General features: G+C 34.7%; 1 protein-coding gene across 1 annotated transcript; it reads left to right on the top strand.

Moving 5' to 3' along the window:
* Positions 1-235: 235 nt before the first annotated feature.
* LOC106877007 (uncharacterized) lies at positions 236-14,578 on the top strand. Its single transcript, XM_014925786.2, has 4 exons — positions 236-550; positions 3,265-3,426; positions 5,231-5,281; positions 8,062-14,578. Exons 1-4 carry the CDS (start codon positions 505-507, stop codon positions 8,217-8,219), a joined length of 417 nt encoding a protein of 138 aa, XP_014781272.1. The 5' UTR covers positions 236-504; the 3' UTR covers positions 8,220-14,578.
* Positions 14,579-19,872: the final 5,294 nt, after the last annotated feature.

Here is a 19,872-nt window from a genome sequence, read left to right as displayed (position 1 = left end):
CTAGACGTTTCCGTTAAATAGTAAAACGATGTGTCATTCTTTTGAATACAACAAAACAGATAAAAAATAATTAACGGAATCGTATTTATTATATAAACTTTAATAGTATTCGTCGTAAATAAAGTAAGAATTAGACACCAATATCAAAGTAGTTTGTGATTAACCGAATGACACACTAAATCTTGAAAAAAAAAAAATTAATCAACAGGTGACTGTCCACCTGAATGATACTCCTCCGCGCATGCGTATAATTCACGATATCTGCTGTGACAATAAACTATTTCAAAACGTGATTTATAATTTTGAAGCATAATTTCTTTGATAATATCATATTAAATAATTTTAAGTAAATATTTACATTTTAAAAACTATTTCAAAAACTTATCATCTACATTAAATATTGTCATCACCTTGTTACCTGGTGTACGTCAAGTCGGTAAGGTGGGGTCTCAGTAGCCAGGTACTCCAACTACGCACTGCCATATTTTACACGGACCTTATGATATGAATTGCCTTTTGCTTTTAACTTTGTTGGCAATTATACCTTCAGGTAGGTTGTTTACATCATTTTTTTCTCCCTTAATAACTACTCCAATTTTCAATCGACGAATATTTTCAGTTTAATAAAATTCAAAAATTATTTGTATTATTTCTAAAATGTTCATTTCCTCTTCGGTAAATACGTTTATTGAACTTGCCTTTTCTTAGTTTCTGATCTTGTAATTTAAAATACCAATATATTTTTCTTTATATATTATTTAGTATTAATATTATTTTTGTCACCTGCGACATTTATAATTTGCTTATTTCTCGGTTTTGTTAAACTGTTACATTGGATTACAATATTTTGTTTAGGCCTATATTACTTTCCAAATAACTTACCTAGGAACCAAACCCAAACCAGACAAGCCTCTCCAGATGTTGTCTTTGTAGAATTCAGACGATCTACTAAATCTTGTTTAAATCTTATTCATGTAATAATATGTTTAGTTAATTAAAATATTATTTTGCCTTTGTGTCCATTTTCGTATCGAAGTTGACAAATCCTTATGTTATCGAAGTTTTCATTAAAAATGTGTTCGATAAATATATTATCACTCATTAGTGAAAATAGCATTTGTTAGTTTATAGAATATAAATAAACATTTAAGTAATTATCTAAAACTAGTGTATTGTCTGCGTAATGCGTGTTATGTTGTGTTAGTTCATACTCAAAATGATTAACTTCTACCTCCAAGTCATGACGTTTTTATTCGATTGCAAACAGTCTGTTTTATATCTACATTTAAAATCAAATTAAGTAATAATTATTCGAGTAGTTTTTAAAAAAATATTTCTGAATTCTGCGAATAGCAAAGAAAACTCGTTCAAATTTCTTCACGTAAGTCTCTTCGATTATATATTTGTCATTTATTGTTAATAGATGACAGGTTGTGTCTTGCTTCTTGCTTTTATGAAAGCGACCTCCTTAAAAACATTGTTTTAATCACTAGCAATAAAGAATGTCCCATCTATTGATAATACTTCCCTTGTTTAGCCAGATCCCCTTAGTTCAATTGAATTTCATCTAACACACACGAGCCATCGTGAGAACCTTGACGTTGTTACTTATAAGAAACGGGAACAAATTCTTCAAACCACACCCTACTTCTCTTTCACCATCAAATGACACTGAAGTTACTCTTTGATGCATTATACCTTGAAATAAAAATGAGATTGTCACAATTGGAACGCCTGTGATCATAGGTTTGCTAAATGAAAAAGCAGATTTAAGGCTACACAACAACAAATACAATGCTCACCAGCAACTCATTGGACCTCTGCGCTGTCCACTTGTCTTGCTAGAAATAACAATCATATCTTTCTCAAACCTGTTCCATCTTAAAGCGTGGGTGAAATGGTTAGTTCCCTGGGGTCATTGAGGACCCAATGGATGCTGTTGCTGTGCGTTTAGGGACGCCAGTGTAGTACATTGTCCAGGTGGTGGGGCTATAAATGTTATCAAGGCAGTCCTACCTCAAACCACGTCTAACATTCTTGGAAAATCAGTATCAATAGGTTAACCTGATTGTGAATACACTGTATGTATGAAAAAAGAAAAGATGATCACTATTGGGACCCCTTTGATCTGCCCAACTAGCAATTAGTACCATGAGATCTGACTCAGTCAATAATGAGCACTATATACTATCCTCCTCCTAGTTATCTGTTTTTCACAGACTGGTTTCCTTTCCATTGGTCAATGTTTTCTTCCATATCACATGGAAACCATGTCAAAGCATGACATATACAGCCAAGTAATTGACAGATTTCTGTTGTTTGTCCAATAGTGAGGATCTATAACCAAGTGGTGTGACACTGTGATATTTGACTATCATCATCATCATCATCGTTTAACGTCCGCTTTCCATGCTAGCATGGGTTGGACGATTTGACTGAGGACTGGTGAAACCGGATGGCAACACCAGGCTCCAATCTGATTTGGCAGAGTTTCTACAGCTGGATGCCCTTCCTAACGCCAACCACTCAGAGAGTGTAGTGGGTGCTTTTACGTGTCACCCGCACGAAGGCCAGTCAGGCGGTACTGGCAACAAATCCATGTCATTATAGAAAGCAGTTCTAAAATAGTAATGATGATGAATTCAGGCAAGAGACACAGGCAGGGTTCATATATTTATTTATTCTGAGGGTGCTGATGATGTAAAAGTGAATTACAAATAATTACAAACACACTATAAAGTGGTTGGCCTTAAGAAGGGCATCTAGCTGTAGAAATCAAGCCAAACCAGACTGAAACCTGGTACAGCATGTCAGCTCTGGTCAAACCGTCCAACCCATGTCAGCAAGGAAAGTAGATGTTAGAGGATGATGATGATGATGAAGTGAAAGTATGCTAGAGGAACAATAATTAAACTTTACTGTAAATCATGCTACCTATGCTAATGTATTTGATTAAGACATTAAGAATGTAAATTTTCTAAACAAATTACAGTATTTAAAGAATGATATAATTCAAGGATTGTTGAAATTTCACTTTGAACATTTATTCAAGAGTTGCCATCTTTCTTTTCTCTCAAACCAGTATTGTATTAAAATATTTCATGAAGAGAGAAAAAAAAAAAACGAATAAAATATGAGGGAAATATCTAAAAAAACCAAAAAAACCCCCCAAAAATGCTTTATTGTTCTCTGTTCATAGAAATTGTAATTTTGTATTGAATCATTGATGCTAATGTGCTTTTATTTAATTTGCTTTTGTTTTAGGTATTGCCATACAGTGTTACCAATGTGACAGCAATGAAGATATTTCTTGTCCATCATCCGAGTCATTTGATACTAAAGTTAATGGTTTAATTGATTGTAACAGCTTTGAAGCAAATGTACCTGGGCAGTTTTGCATGAAAAAGTACCAGCAAAGCCCTGGATGTAAGTAAAATGAATAACCCAAGTATTTAAAGATGAATTTTACATGCTGAGGTTGCCTCTATGAGGTCACTTGACTTGCTAGAAATAGTAATTAAATATCCTTGAATTTAACATTTTATTGTCTTGGAAAAAAAAAAAAAAGGAATGGTTACAGGTGAAATATTTTCATGATATTTCTACTTAATCGGAGTTAACCTGAACTTAAAAAACTTCAAATATAATTATTAACCATAGGTGCAGGCATGGCTGAGTTAAGAAGCTTGCTTCTCAACCATGTGGTTTTGGGTTCAATCTCACTATATGACACTATTTGGTAGATGGAAGCCATGTGGAATTCCATCACACATATATACATACACACACAAATATGGTATCTTATGTGTACAGTTTGACATTTTATCTCTGTAATAGAATGCATTAGTGCTTGATCCATTGTGGTTAAGCATTCAACTGCACTTGGAACATTCAATGCTGTATTTCTGAAAAATCACACACACACACATACATATATATGTGTGTATGTATATGTTTGTGCCTGAATATATGTATGTCTGAATGTCTTTGTGTCACTGTTTGTCATCACACATCATTTGAAAAGTGTTGTGGCTTTTTTTATATCCCTGTAACTTAGTGGTTTGGCAAAAGAGGCTGATAGAATACGTGGTCTGATCAATAAGTATCCGGACTGTTGCCATAGTAACGAAGCTAAAGCATGCAGAGGGAAGCTGCTTGGCACAGATTGACCTTGAACTCTGCTGTGCATGTGTACTAAGTTTTAACATTCTACTTGTCACTGGCATGGGTGCCTTTCATGAGCCACCAGCATAGATACCTTTTATATATCACCGGCACATGTTCCTGCTTACGTGTCACCAGCATGGGTGCCTGTTACGTGTCACTGGCACTGACCACAACTATAATTTCACTTGGCTTGACGGGTCTTCTCAAGCACAGCAAACCACCAAGGTCTCGATCATTTGTTTTCACCTCCATAAGACCCAATAAATTGAAGATCATGCTTCACCACTTCATCCAATGTCTTCCGGAGTCTACCTCTTCCACAGGTTCCCTCCACAGTTAAAGATAAATTCAGCAATAGGCTAGCCACTGGATTTGGTTAAAAAGAGACGATGAGCAATGGCTAGAGAAATATTGAGCTTTGTTTTTAATAACCAGTTGATCTAGCAAGCGGAGGCCTCATATAAGTGAGGGGGGGAGGGGCCGGTGCGCATTGATGCCATCGAGAGGTAGGCCCCAAAACGGCTCGCATTCTCTCCTGATGACCCCATACACTTGCTGGTTTCCGGTATGTGGAGTTCTCGACTGGTAGCACTTGCATGTGCGAGTTGTTTGCAAGACATACTGTTTAAATTACTTAATGTTATCAGTTGTAGATGCACTGGCCTGACTCTCCATCAATTATGATCAACTAAAATAGCCTGCTCATGAAATGAACATGAAAGTGGCTGACCACCTCACAGACACATATATCCTTAACATAGCTCTCAGGGAGATTCAGCAGGACAAGGATGGTCCTTTGAAGTACAGGTACAACTCATTTTTACCAGCTGAGTTGACTGTAGCAATAAGTGATAAAGTGTCTTGCTCAAGGACACAACATGCTGTCAGGAATCAAACTCATGACCTGTGATTGCAGGCTGAACACCCTAAGCATTAAACCATGTCCTTTTCTATTTTATGCTCTGTCTTCATGCAATAAAGATTCTTTTCAGTATTAAGACGGTAATTTTAAAATATTTCTCATCTGACACATTTTAATCTAAGAACCTCTTTCTCTCTCAAGGGAATGGTTGGATCAAGATAACCCGCAGGTGTGCCAGCAGAACATCTTCTGGTAAGTTATTTCCTACATTACCATTTTATCAATCTGTATTATCTCTGAATTAAAAGGGGTGAATTTTGTATTTCATTCAAAAAGTCTAGAATGTAGATTAATGAATCTTGAACCTTCAAACACAGTGCTCTTATGGGAAGAAAACAACAATATTTAAAGCTTGAATGAACTGCAAGGAGTTTTTTACATTTGATCAATATTATTGCATGCATGCAAAGCAGTGAGCTGGCAGAGTCGTTAGCATGCAAAACAAAATGTTTAGTAGTATTTTGTGTACTGCTACGTTCTGTGTTCAAATTCTGCCGAAGTCGACTTTGCTTTTCATCCTTTCGGGGTCAATTAAATAAGTACCAGTTATGAACTGGGACCACTGGCATGGGGATCACAACTGCAATTTCCATTTGGTTTTGATGTACTTGACTCAATAGTTCTCCTCAAGCATGGCATGTCACCCTACGATCCAAGGTACTTTTGAGTGGGCTGGTTTGCAACACTGGTGTAGGTTACAGCTGTGAACTCACTTTATTTGTCGGGTCTTCTTAATCACAGCATATCTCCAGAGGTCTTGGTCTTTTGTCATTGCCTCTGTGAGGCCCAACGTTCGAAGGTCATGCTTCACCATCTCATCCCATGTCTTCCTGGGTCTCCCTCTACCCTGGATTTCTTCCACTGTTTGAGAGTGGCACTTCTTCACACAGATCTCCTCATCTATCCGTAGTACATGGCCATACCAATGCAAACGTCTCTCTTGTACACCACATCTGATGCTTCTTATGTTCAACATTTCTCTCAGGGCGCTTACAATCTGTCATGTGTGTACACTGACATTACACATCCAGCAGGTCATGCTAGCTTCATTTTTTTTCGAGCCTACGCATGTCTTCAGCAGTCATGGCCCATGTTTCATTGCCATGAAGCATGGCAGTTCACACACATGCATTGTACAATCTATCTTTCACTCTGAGAAAGAGGCCCTTTGTCACCAGTAGAGGTAGGAGCTTTCTGATCTTTGCCCAGACTATTCTTATTCTAGTGGTAACACTCTCTGAGCATCCACCCCCACTACAGACTTGGTCACCTAGGTAGCAGAAGCTATCAACTACTTCTAGTTTCTTCCCTTGGCATGTGTTGGAATCTGTTTTCTGAGCATCTGTAGTGTTTATTGCCCCTGTGCATCTGCTGCACATGAAAACTATCGTCCCAGTTAATCTTTCTTTGATGTTACTGTACCTCTTATGTGCCCATAGCTTACACTGGGTACATCTTATGGAGTTTCTACCTACACCTTTTCTAAAGATTGAGCAGTTCATCTAATATCTATAAGCAACCAATATAGTGATTATTCAGAAATGGTATTGACTCTTTGAATGGGCTGATAGTTTACTGTAGTTACACATACGCTTTAAACTTCCTTTTCAGTCAGCAGTAGGAAAAATTTACTGGCTAGTAATTAGAAGCAATTTGAGAGTTTTTAAATAAAATGTACTGTCCATCTTGAATCACTGTTTTTTCTATATTCAAGTATATAGCAGACTTTGAAACTGTTTTTGATATATTCATCAGTTATCAGGGAGTGATTATATATAGGTACTTCTTGCAATTCATTCCTGGCTAGTTGATATTAGTACATTGCTATGATTGGCTAAAGGTCATAAATCATTGGGTGAATACAGTCACTAAATCAATACCACTACTTGACTAATACTGTTAACCTTGTTTTAAAGTCAAAACAAATGTGTAAATAAAATATCATTGCAATGCCATCCTAAGATCAATTTAGTCTATCAAAACCTTTAAATGTGTCGCCTACTTTTCTTCTCAGGCACATCATTTCTCTGTTGAGCTTTGTAAAAAAATTCTTTCTTCAGTTTGCTTTATTTGTCCACTGTGCTAGCAATTCTACTAATCTTGATATGATTGAAGTTAATTTGATATGTTACTCCCGTGTTCATTAAAATAAAATCTTCAAATCAACATGGAAATGAAAAACCAAACTAAATATCTTCCATATCCATTACTCTTATAATTATAAGTTAAAATAGCAGGTATCATTAACATGAAAATGTGACCCGATAGAGGAAATCGGACTTCAGATTCGTAATCAGCATCAAAAATTAACCCAGAAAAGTCATTCAGCAACTCTGATGATTAAAAAAAAGTTTCATTTTGTTGACCAGTGTAATTAATATCTGATTAGTATCAATTGCTAAAGTTGTTTATCAAATAAAGGAAAACCAAGATTAATGATTTCAAGATGATCTGTAATGGAAGAAAGAAATCAAAACAAAGACAACCAGATTAACTGTCTGAAAATGTTGTTCAGGCCCCAAGCCCACCCTGACTGAACAAACCTATGGACTTAGGACCCGTCTGACTTTTATTCAGAGTATTTACATAGTGTATAATGGTTGAGAGAAACTTTGAAAACATCATTTTGAGTTAGATTTCTCTGTAGCTGTCCCCACTTCTCTCTCCAAATAAAGTATAAAAATTTAATATGGTATTTAAGGATATATTTAATAAACACATTTATAAAAGTAGACTGGGCATTTTTAGATTGATTGTTAATTATCTTATAATTAAGTTTGTAAATACATTGAAAATGGAAGTACACTTTTATGCTAGAGATACAGTTTTCATTCTCACTGTATCAGAATTATTAATTTTTTTTGTAAATGTTTTTGTAAATACCATCAATAAATGTATTTTGCAATTTTCGTTTTTAAAAATTTGTAAATTCAAGAATTGATTTAAAAGCATTTTTCTCTTATTTCATTTAGGTGTTGCTTGGGGTTGCCAGTGGGTTTGGGATGAAGCTGGTGTGTTCACAGAGACGTGTTATTGTGACCAAGATGGCTGTAATACTGCTCCATCTAGTGCAGTAATCAATTATGTGTTATTAGTATTAGCACTGATGTTTGTGATTTTTAACATTTAGGTATCTACTGAATGAAGCTGTATCCTTCTTCAGTAGGGTGCTAACATATCCTTCCAAAACATATCCATAAAGTCACCAGAAATTGATTGTATTTTCATATATTACATGAAGATTTTTTTATACAATTCCCATGATGGGATTATATTTTCATAATTCCTTATCCATACTTACATTTTATTTTTAATTTTATAAAGTTTATAATTTTATTTTTTTCACATGTATTAAATATTATATGTTAGATTGTTGTGTAAATATATTGTAGCATAAAACATATACTATTTTGTAACTATTCAGATACAGTATGCTTTATTCATAGCATTTTCATTTTGCTAGATTTTACTATTATAGTTTAATATAAGGCGGCAAGCCGGGAGAATCGTTATTGTCGAGCAAACTGCTTTGCAGTATTTTGTCTGTTTTTTACATTCTGAGTTCAAATTCCGCCAAGGTTGACTTAGCCTTTCATCTTTTTGGGGTTGATAAAATAAGTACCAGTTGAGCACTGGGGTTGATGTAATCGACTTACCCCACCCCTAGAAATCACTGGCCTTGTGCAAAAATTTGAAACCAATATCAAAATTTAATATGCTGCTTTCAAAGCCTAAAATTCCATCTCTCTCTCTCCCCCCTCTCTCTCTCTCTCTCTCTCTCTCTCTCTCTATATATATATATATATATATATTGAGTGTGCATTAAGGATTAATTGTATTGCTTTACAAATTAACTCTCTCAAATAGTAAACTGACAAACTTCTGTGACGTTATTTAGGTTGTCATGGCCCATTCTTATTATTGCTGCCAAATGTCAAAACGAAAAACAAAAGTCTTTTTTATGTACTCTTAGATATCCATATGCAACTGATTCTTCATTAAAACATCTCCTCTAGGTATGGTTGTGAGTTAAGGTGACTGACCAGTGGCAATATGGTTATGAATTAAAATCTTTATGCTTTCTTCTATTGTAGAGCACACAGCTCTTGTCGTAGTCTGTATGGCTTACTATAGGTTCTAAACTCATTTCATAGTTTCCATGACTTTACAATAAATTTCAAACTTGAATAAATTATTTTGCTGTGGAATATGTCTAGTGTTTTGAGCAGAATCCTTCACCAGAGAATTTGCCATGAGGTAGAGGAGAACTCATTTGTTTTAGGCATAACCCTTCTGCTCAATATGGCAAAATAGTTTGCTTCACTCTGTAACATTTTATACTTGATAGTTTCTGGTGTAGACTATCACTAGTTTTCTTTGATTCTTCTCTTTCACAAAGATTTGTAGAGGTTGTGATAATATTTTATATGGCTAGTTTTTTTATAATTGTTAACATCTTTTGATTAAAAATTTTCATTGCTCATTATCTTTCTCTCTCTTACACTATTGATAGAGATATGGCTAAGATTCCTAACAATGAATAAAATACTTAACTTCTTGCCATTGTTTTTTTTTCATATATCAAGACAGTTTATTATTGCACTTGCCACAATGTTTCTAGTTTAAAGAAGATATGTCCCTTTTCACTTTATAAAGAGTTACCTTAGCTCTTAGCATTAGATTCTTCTGCACTGCTCAGCACATTGGGCAGTAATCTTCCTCCACTGGGTTCAGCCAGCTGTTATTCTTGCACATCCCTTCTTACCAATCGAAAGCTATCCAGTGATACACTTATTTCATTTTCTTTATTTAATATCCATCTAAACTAGTATGTAACCTGCTTCCCATGAAAATCTTGTACAAACTTTGAGCAAAAGTACCATGTAAATATCTTTGATATAAATAATGTTGAACAGCTGTGTTACAACTAAAACACTATTCTAGCCATTCAGTCAATAATATACAGATATTGAATATAAATATAGTCTGATTTATAAAGTCTTTCATATTTTCTTTCTAATGAAAAGTACTGCTTGATTTTTTTCCCTTCTACTCAGTTAGTGCTCTACAATGCTTTTTATATATTCATTTTTGACTGATACTTGCCAACACTTAACACTATATCTCTTTAATGTGAAAATATTATTTTCAGTGCATCATTACTTATTATTAAAAAACATTTTTTTACATATAGCCGTTTGTAAATTAAGGAAAAACTCAACTGTGCTAGCTTGAGTGAGATAATTTTTGAAAACTTGGATGGATTTATATTGTATATAAGATAAAAATTAGAAATATATTTTGAAACTACAGTGTTTCATCATTTTGGTTTAACACTGAAAGTTAATTGCAATGCTGAATCTCTTGTATATTTTAGGGATCTCATTATCTTTAACTGATGACCCCACAATTAATTTCTGTACAGTTATTGATAATTTCTAGTTAATTGCCAGTTTTTGTTTCCATTTTCTTATTTTACATATTTTTGGCAGTTTTCCATCTATACATCAACTCTACTTGTTCAAACTTTAAACAAACACAGCTTTTAAAAAAAAATTTTTATTACTTTTCTGTTCTGCCATCAAGTTATTAGATTTTGAATTTGAGTCAATGTGTGGGCCTCTTAATGGTATTTTGACCTACTAGAAATAACAGCCAAATTATCTCCAATTGCAAACCACCATCTTAAAAATGACAAAACAAAAAAGGAAAGGACATAATGGATGATGTTGTCATCTATCTATCTATCTATCTATCTATCTATCTATCTATCTATCTATCTATCTATCTATCTACTTACTTACCTACCTTTCTTATCCATCCTTCCATCTGACAGCCTAAATAAATAAATAAATAACTTCAATAGGATGGCTTTGGCTAGAACATCTTCGATCATAGGTCTGCTTAGTTAGAGCTGACCATAGGCTATCATCTAGTATAACAGATTTAGGACTAGAGTTTTACTTATGAGTTAAAGCATTAAATTATTAAGTTTTACATACAACAATAAACAAATGGAAACTCAGAGACGAAGGATGAAGTTGTTCTGAATTGTGCTGTGAAAATGCGAATTGAGTTTGTTTCAAAGTCAATTGTTTATATGCAATTTCAAGGTTATTATACCTGGTTATCAATTGCTACCACATACGACTGTAATCAGTAGAAGCCCTGTAAACTCGGCAAGTGTTTGAAAGTGTCGCATGGTAGCTGAAGAAAGCTACAGAAAAACATTCCACGATAAACTTCACTTGATGTTATGCTTTCGTTTGTGCTTCAGACCAATGAATTATATCGGATAAAAGACTATCAACATCTTAAATATTAGAGACGGCGGAAGCATTGTCAATATCAACAGGCAATGTTTATATTCAATTTGACTGGTTATGAAGATTACCTTCTGCGTTAACATCTAACAAGGGACGCAACTCAGTTGAAAAATATTACCCGATTATTTATCTTTAAACGGAAAACGAATATTGGAGAAATAAACTCTCTCAATTATGTTACGGCTATTTTTGTCTACATAGAAAGGGCTTATTTAATCTTTTAGACAGAGTACACTATATTATATTATTTAGTTCTGTTTTCTATGCTTATTTGTTCTGAATTCAAATCCTGCCTGAGCTAAATCAGGCACGAGCTAAATCAATATAATTAACTTCCCTCCCTTATAAATTTGTGGCTTTGAGCCAAAATGTAGTATTTGATATTTTCATTGTAAATATTTTATACGGAATGATTCCAGACTTTTTATCTATTTCAATATCGACTTTTTATCTATTTCAATATCAACTTATATATCTTATATACATATGTATTTTATTAAAAGTTGATGCTTCTTGGTCAAGTATATGCACATACATACAAGCAGGCACATTCAAATATTAGGGTTTGTAAACTTAATTCTTTTCTTGGGATTCTAGTTTCATGTCACTGCGATCCTTCTGAAAGATTGCAGTGACATAAACTTCAATCTCAAGAAAAAAAATTAAGTTTATATAAATATATAAATATATATATATATATATATATATACGGTTTAGATATAGATTCAAGGCTTGAATATGGTACTTATGCGAAGGCACCCGAATTTCACATCCCAAAAGGATGGGTGATTAAAATCAAATAATAAGCAACACGGATTTCAATATATATATATATTGGAGTAATGGCGCTAAGCAGTGTTTACGTATAATCACAATTTAGGTTAGTTGAAATGTTTGTCACATATTTCAACTAACCTAAATTATGAATATATATATATATATATATATATATATATATATATTATATATATATATTTTTGAAATTCATTTAGGTAACGTTAGGGATATGCAAATAAAGTTCCTATTTCATTATGCCAGCTACTGTTTAATGATACTGACAAGATGTCAAAATCATCTGATCTGTGGAAATGTATGTAGCGATGTATTAAATATTTGTAAATTTCATCCTGGTATTATTATTATCATTATATATATATATATATATATATATATACACATATATATATATATATATCTGTGCATGTATGTGTACATATATATGTGTGTATGTATATATATATATATTTATTTGATTTTGCTTAGTCACAGAAGTACCAATAACAAGTTGTTAGAACTCAATATACTTCACAGTGTTTGTAAGGTTTGGCAGTGAGAAGGTGTGGATTATTAGAGATTCTCCTTTCCAGACACTTATATAAACCTGCAAGTTAGTACAAAGCATAATATCAAGTTATAAATGAATGACAAAATAACATGACTGTTTTCATTAGCTTACAGGTTTTTTTCCTACTATAAGGAACTCTGCACCTCAAGTTGAGTGCCAGTGTAACATAATTTCCTCAGAGCTATTTGATTGCATATCTCCAGTTCTTTTGTCATTCATTTATTAATTAATAATATAAATGTAATTATATATATATATATGTATTTATATATATAACAAGCACACACGTATCTACTTCATATCATAACCAGAGTTTCTATTCAACTAGTTGCAGTTTATTAAAACTATTTCATGACATTGAAATGTATTGTAAAGGTTTTACCATATTTCTCTTTTCTATTTCCTATACCAGATAATTATTCTGTGTGTGTGTGCTGACTGTTATCAAACTGCTACTGGAGTTTAGATGAAAAATTGTTAAATATCTTTACCCTGTATTTGTTAAATTTGATTGTTATATACATTAATGACAACTAATTTGTCTTTCAAGAGGTTGTGCTATGATATTCATATTGCCCTATTTTTTATGCTTTTGTGTATTTTAGTAACTGTACTGACTCGGTGTCTTGTCACACTAGAAACAGTTACTGAATGAATGCTGTATTATTCAGTGAATTGGGATCCATTCTGAAATGAATATCAGAATAAAAGCAACTATGACATTAATATATCCTTAAAATTTCTTCTTTATAGTCTAATGAAAGTTTCTTTGATTATATTCTTCCTGTTTCTTTGAAGCTTTTTTTGGTAAACTTTAGATAATTTCCAACTAAAATTCTGTGATCAATTTTTCACCATTAGTAATAGAATTTGGCTGTTATGTGAATTTTATTTTTCATTAATGATACAAAACTGTTTGGCATCATAGAATGCAAAACAATCTTGGTTATTTCATTAATACATGTAAAGTTAAACAAAGTATTTGTATTCTTTAAAATGTCAATACATACGCTTTCGTTTATTATGCTCTGATGTTTTGTAGGCATTTCAATATTTTGGTTTGTCTGTTTTTTAACGACACATTTCTTTCTTTAGTTTTGAAAATATTTTCAAAATTTATATATATGGGCTTGCATCATTTATATACATTGAAGTAGAAAAATTGTTTTTATTGTTTTGCATTATATGTATTGTATCTCTTCTTTACACACACACACACACACATAAATTTGTTTGAATCATCAAAAGGAACTTCAAAATTCAATTTTATAATTGCTCTTATAAAATATTATTAACATATTCAGCAACATTCCACAGATTTTATTTTTTAAACATATGATTAACTAGGATTAGCTGTAACAACAGTATGTGGATTAATATTGTTACTTGTTGATTCTCTTCTATCTCTTATTTTGTAATGAATAAATAATGATATTCTTGTATGAGGAAATTTGACCTTCGACGTTCATTAAACACTTCTGATATGGTTCTGATTTAAGTTATTGTTGTAGCTGGCAACAATTTAGGTTTAATTATCATGTTTGTTATCTTAAGTTAAAATAACAACTGTAAATAAATATGAAAATATAATTTTTAAATAATTAGCCGAATGTAAAATTTGTATTGTATATTCTCTTCTCATTTTATAATCAATATGAAATATATTTCAAGTGCCTTCTATGAAATCATGTAAGCTCCTGGCTTCACACTTTGAGCCACCATGTATCAAGACATATCAATGTATTATAGAAACATCTTTTATTTTATCTTGTTTTGTATTTAACATTTTTTCCTTCAATAAATTCTACGATAAATAAATTATGTCTTTGAATTATTGTTTCTTCTAAATTGTTTTAACCCTTTAGCATTCAGATTATTCTGCCAATTTCACATTGTTTTTTATTAATCATACATTATCTCATAGCTTCAAAATTTTGATGATATGATTGTATATTTTTAGAATAAAGCTATAGGATAAAAACGAGCGGCCAGATCTGGCTGATCTGAGCATAAAATAGCTTTGGACCAGATATGGCTGGCTTAAAAGCTAAAGGGTTAAACAGTTTTCATGCTCTGATTTGCTTTGTACAGTAATCCCTCGACTAGGTGAAAATCCGCTAAGTAGAAACTGTACTATACTGAATATCTTTTAAAAAATTTCTATGATTTGTATATATTTATTTTATTATAAATGCCAGACAATACCACAGAGGAATCAACATAAGCTTAAATAATGAACCACAATATGGTGAGGGATTACTGTATTTACCTTTTTCTTTTTTTTTTTCTGATCCTAATTTACAATCAGAAAATAAATTTACAGCCCTTACTCTGGTATTATTAGTAAGCCATATATGGGGCTGTATAGTAAATTACCAATAGTTTTGTATCTCTCAAAGAAGCTTACAAACTCCTGATCAATGTGTGTTTTTAGAATGCTTGAAACGTATCTTTTCATGTTTCTTTAATCCTTTTGTTACTATATTCCTGTTGAAATTATTTACTTCTAGTGAACCATCTGAACATCTAAGAGTTTGAATTTCTGGTGTACAAACTATTCCAGTGCATCTACTTGAATAGTCTGTCTGTGTGTCAACTGTGTGTCCATAGCTTACATTAAGTACAGCACATGGAGATTATTCTACTTCTTTACTGCACGTCAAGCAAAGCCGTTTCCCGGAAGGTACCAGGGTCCTCTCTTTCTTACTAAAACTTTCATCTTTGCTAAGTTTACCTTAAGGCCTCTTAATTCCAAGTTTAGCTTCCATGCCTGGAATTTCTTCTTTAATTTGCCTAAGGATTCAGCTATGAGAACTAGTTCATCAGCATATAGGAGTCCCCATGGATAGCCAGTCTTAAACTATTTTGATGAATTCTTACCTTCCTGCTAAATTAATCTCTGAAGTCATTACTAACTCTCATTTTGCTTTCTGCAGCCTAGTATATAACTTGAACTATCTGCAGAAGTCATTCAGCTACTCTTAATTTCCTCTGTGCCCTGTCTCTCTTTACACTTGATCCAGAACTGTTCTAGAGATGAACTGCATGTCTGACAAACAGTGACCACACTTGCTCTCACTCTAGAATGCACCTAAAATACAGTAGCCTCAGTGCATATCAGCACATCATTAGCCAAAGCCTATACAATCTTCTACACAGCAGATGCTGACAGCAAATGTACTGTCTGTCCATCCCCCTCTACAGAAAGTAGAAGCACAAGTGCCCCAGTATGGTTAACCATGAAGCCAGAGTAAGGTGCGAAAGTCAAGTGGTAGTAGATGACAGATGCGATGTAGGCTTTCACTGCCTCTGCCGGACCATTCGGAAACATTTCTGGGCGTGACTTGCAACCTCCTGCCATCCCCTTTTAGGATAATTTCCTCTCAGTCCATTTCTGGGTGAGACTAGCCATCCTGCTCGCCTCCGCTTATCAGTTCTTGTCCACCTAGAGGTCTGGACTAAACAAAACCAAACTCTGAGCAATTTAACCGCTTTATCTGTCCAGTGCCCTATGACGCTGTCGGATGGCACGGATCTACCACCCAAGGTACTGAGCGGTGGACCCTCCAGCATTTCCTGGTTAATTTTCGCTCCTTTCACACTTAGTACATCCTCAGTGAGTAATACTGATCGTGTCAATGAGTTGAGTGTCTGATACTTTTAGATGATGTCGTCCGCATCCGCTGGCACAGCTCTCCCCACATCCTAGTTCGCACAAATGCCCTCTCAAAACCTCTAAATTCTGCAATAGTAACTGAGTGCCAGCTCGTACAGATAAGAGTGAAAGGAAGCAGCCTTGTCGAACCAAATGCGTGATACTGAACAGTCTGGATAGACGGCCTTTCACTCTGCCTACCGAGCTGATGTTGCTGTACATTATTGTAATCCAACCTCTGATTGACGGTCAACCCTATCGAAAGCTTTCGTCAGATCGAAATTGATCAGAGCCTCACCTATGCCAGGTTATTTACCCATCTTTTCTATGATACATCATATGAGGTGGAGTTTGTCATGGATAAATCTGCTTGCTATGGCGCATGTCTGTGCCTCACTCCTTCAGACAACCGCCAGTCTCTTCGCTAACGCCTTAGTTAAAATCTTCAATTCTGCATTTAGCAGATTTACGGGATTGAAGTTGTCAAAGTTATCCCCCTTGTTCTAGTTCTTTCAAAGCTGTACCACCATATCTCATTTCGTAGGACTGGAAAACCTCCCGTTCTATTGTCAGTTGTAGTTGACATCTGCCAAGAAGCTCCCAACAAGTCAGGCATATGAAGATAAAACCCATAAGACAGACCATCCTACACCAGCGACTCCTCTCTCATGCAGTCAGTTATCGTTTCCTGGATTTCATCAACTGTTATCGGCCTATTGCAGAATTCTGCAACCACAGTCGAGAGCCGCAGTTGGCCATCGAGGCAGGCGGTCAAGTCCAACCCTATCTCTCGGTTGCCGTCCGCCTCAAACAGTTGAGCAAAGTGTCACTGTTTTCATATCTTTTTGGAATCGAGTAGTATGCGCCTCTCCCGACCCCAGTCAAAAAATAAATTATTATGATGCTACGTTGCACCTCTGTCACCCGAGCCCATAGGACAGCTTTCGTTTCCTTATCTTAGAGCACGTGCCCTATTTCTGACAACACAACTTTCATGCTTAATGTTGAAGAATTAGTGAAAGACCAATCTTAGCACCAGCATGTCAGTCGCAACGCCTTTCATAAGTATCTCTTCTAGGTTCCTAGTTAGCTTTCCCTCTACTTCAGAATTCTCTATCGCTACTTCTTCATAAAACCTTATCAGCTCTAATCTAATAGCCTATTTCAAGGGCTAATCATCTTCGATTGTTGACAATTGACTCCATTAATTCCGACTTAACAAATTCTCTAACTCGATCTCTGTAAGCCTGGTGCGCCGTGGAAGATGCGTTCAGTTACCAGTAATTGGTTCCTGCCTCTGTAGCCTATCTAGATCGATCGTATATGTGATCTGATCAATAAGTACAAGGATCGTTGCCATAGTAACGAAGCTAAAGCGCGCAGAGTGAAGCTGCTTGGCACAAATTGACCTTGAACTCTGCAGTGCATGCGTACTAAGTTTTAAAGTTCTACCTCACTTTTCCTGTTTACAACAGTGTTCGGAAGGAAGGTGTGTAGCGTGTGATTCTCGCATTGACCATGACAGAGAAAGTTGAGCAGAGAATTTGCATCAAATTTTGCCAAAAGCTTGGTGATACCTGCTCAGAGGCCTACACAAAGTTTTCAAAAAGTTTTCATCGTTGTCGACACAATCAAGGAGATCTTATGCAACTGAAACCCGAGTATGTTTTTGATTAGCTGAAAGCAGTTTTGACACAAACTTGGCAGACACGCGTCTCATACCCAAATCTTCAGTGATAACAGACTGAACTGAACCGTAACTAATCTGCACATCTTATAACTTACGGATGGTGATTCGACGATTTCCCCTCTCAGCCTGACGCACATCTGCGATGTTTTTCTCAGTTCTGCTGGTTGCGGGTCTCCCAGAATGTTCGTCAATATCGACATTTTTCGGTCATCTTGGAAACGTCTGAACCACTCGTACTCTTGTGTGTGGCTCATACACTCTTCTCCATATACTTTCAGTAACATTGCTTGAGCAGGTATCGCCATGAGAACTTTCTCTGTCATGGTCAATGAGATGATTACAGCTACACACCTTCCTTCCAAGCACTGCTGTAAACAGCGGAAGTGAGTTAGAACGTTAAAACTTAGTGCTCATGCACAACCAATTTCAAGGTCAATCTTTACCTAGCGGTTTTACTCTATTCTTTAGCATCGTTATATGGCAATAGTCCGGATACTTATTGATCAGACCTTGTAAATTACAAATTTATGGTCGAATAATTTGAATTGTAGATGCCCTACGCTGTCCCTATCTAAAGAATACTCTGTCTAGATGTGATCATGGCCTGGCATTGCTTGCCCATGACCACATTGACGCATTCATGAAATTCAGTCGATATGTATCGTCAATCAAGTTGTTGGATATCCTGCCATACATGGTGGAGAGCTCTTTTTACTTCTGCGTTCGTGAACGTCTTCAGGTTTACGAGTTGTTAAACCCACGCAGTCCTTCTAGAGTTGCAGCTAAATTTTCAGGAGCAACACTTAGTTTTAAACATAACTGACCTTATTGGTATTAATACCCGTCTAAGCTCCTACTACACTTCGCTGCCCATTCATCACGCATCTTCACACTAACTTCACTTCATTTCATTAAGTGCTCCCACTACACTCTTTTTTCAAAACCAACTTCTTTACTCCACTGGTCCATGTTGTATTTTGATGTAACGTCGTATTTTTTCCATATTTTCCTTTCCTCTCTCTTTTCTTTCTTTTTGATACATCAATTTATTTTCCGTTTTATTTCCACACAGCGCAATTACATTGACTGAATATTCTTGTTCGTTGATTTTGTGTCTTTTTGTTCCCCACTGACTTTTTATTATTATTTGTGTCTTATATGGATATAGATATTAATTACTGCATTGATACTGACTTAACTCGGATTACTTTGGAATTATTATTCATTTGTAAAGGAATCGATTCTATGAACTAATCTTCCAGATACTTATTCAAGAGAGACTAATACAATACCATCCTTCGGTGTTGCTTAACTTCAAGTCAGTCCTGATCAAAGGTGTTGTCGGTGCCACTACTGTTGCCGTTTCAACAGTCTCTGCTGCAGTTTGTGGTGTTGTTGTCGTTAATGTTGATGCTAGCACTAATGCTGTTGTTTCTCCTTTTTTTTTGCCGCTACTGTTGCTTGTACTTCTGTTGTTGCTCATCAGATCAATGATCAAAAGTATTCTAGCAGAGACCAACCCATCATCTTAGGTTCATAGAGTCTACACCAGTTTTTCTCAACTATTTTTTTTTTACCTATAGATCCCTTTGGTTTCTATTTTACTCAAGGGATGGGACTCTCATAACCATTCGATGTTTAAAAATTATATTTTTATAATTAAATATCATTAGAAATTGTATTTAAAAAAATCGAGTGGTTGTGTGGTAAGTAGCTTGCTTACCAACCACATGGTTCTGGGTTCAGTCCCACTGCGTGGCACCTTGG

This window comes from Octopus bimaculoides, chromosome 5, assembly GCF_001194135.2.
Source record: "Octopus bimaculoides isolate UCB-OBI-ISO-001 chromosome 5, ASM119413v2, whole genome shotgun sequence".
NCBI lineage: Eukaryota > Metazoa > Mollusca > Cephalopoda > Octopoda > Octopodidae > Octopus > Octopus bimaculoides.
This window is presented reverse-complemented; position numbering and strand designations above follow the sequence as displayed.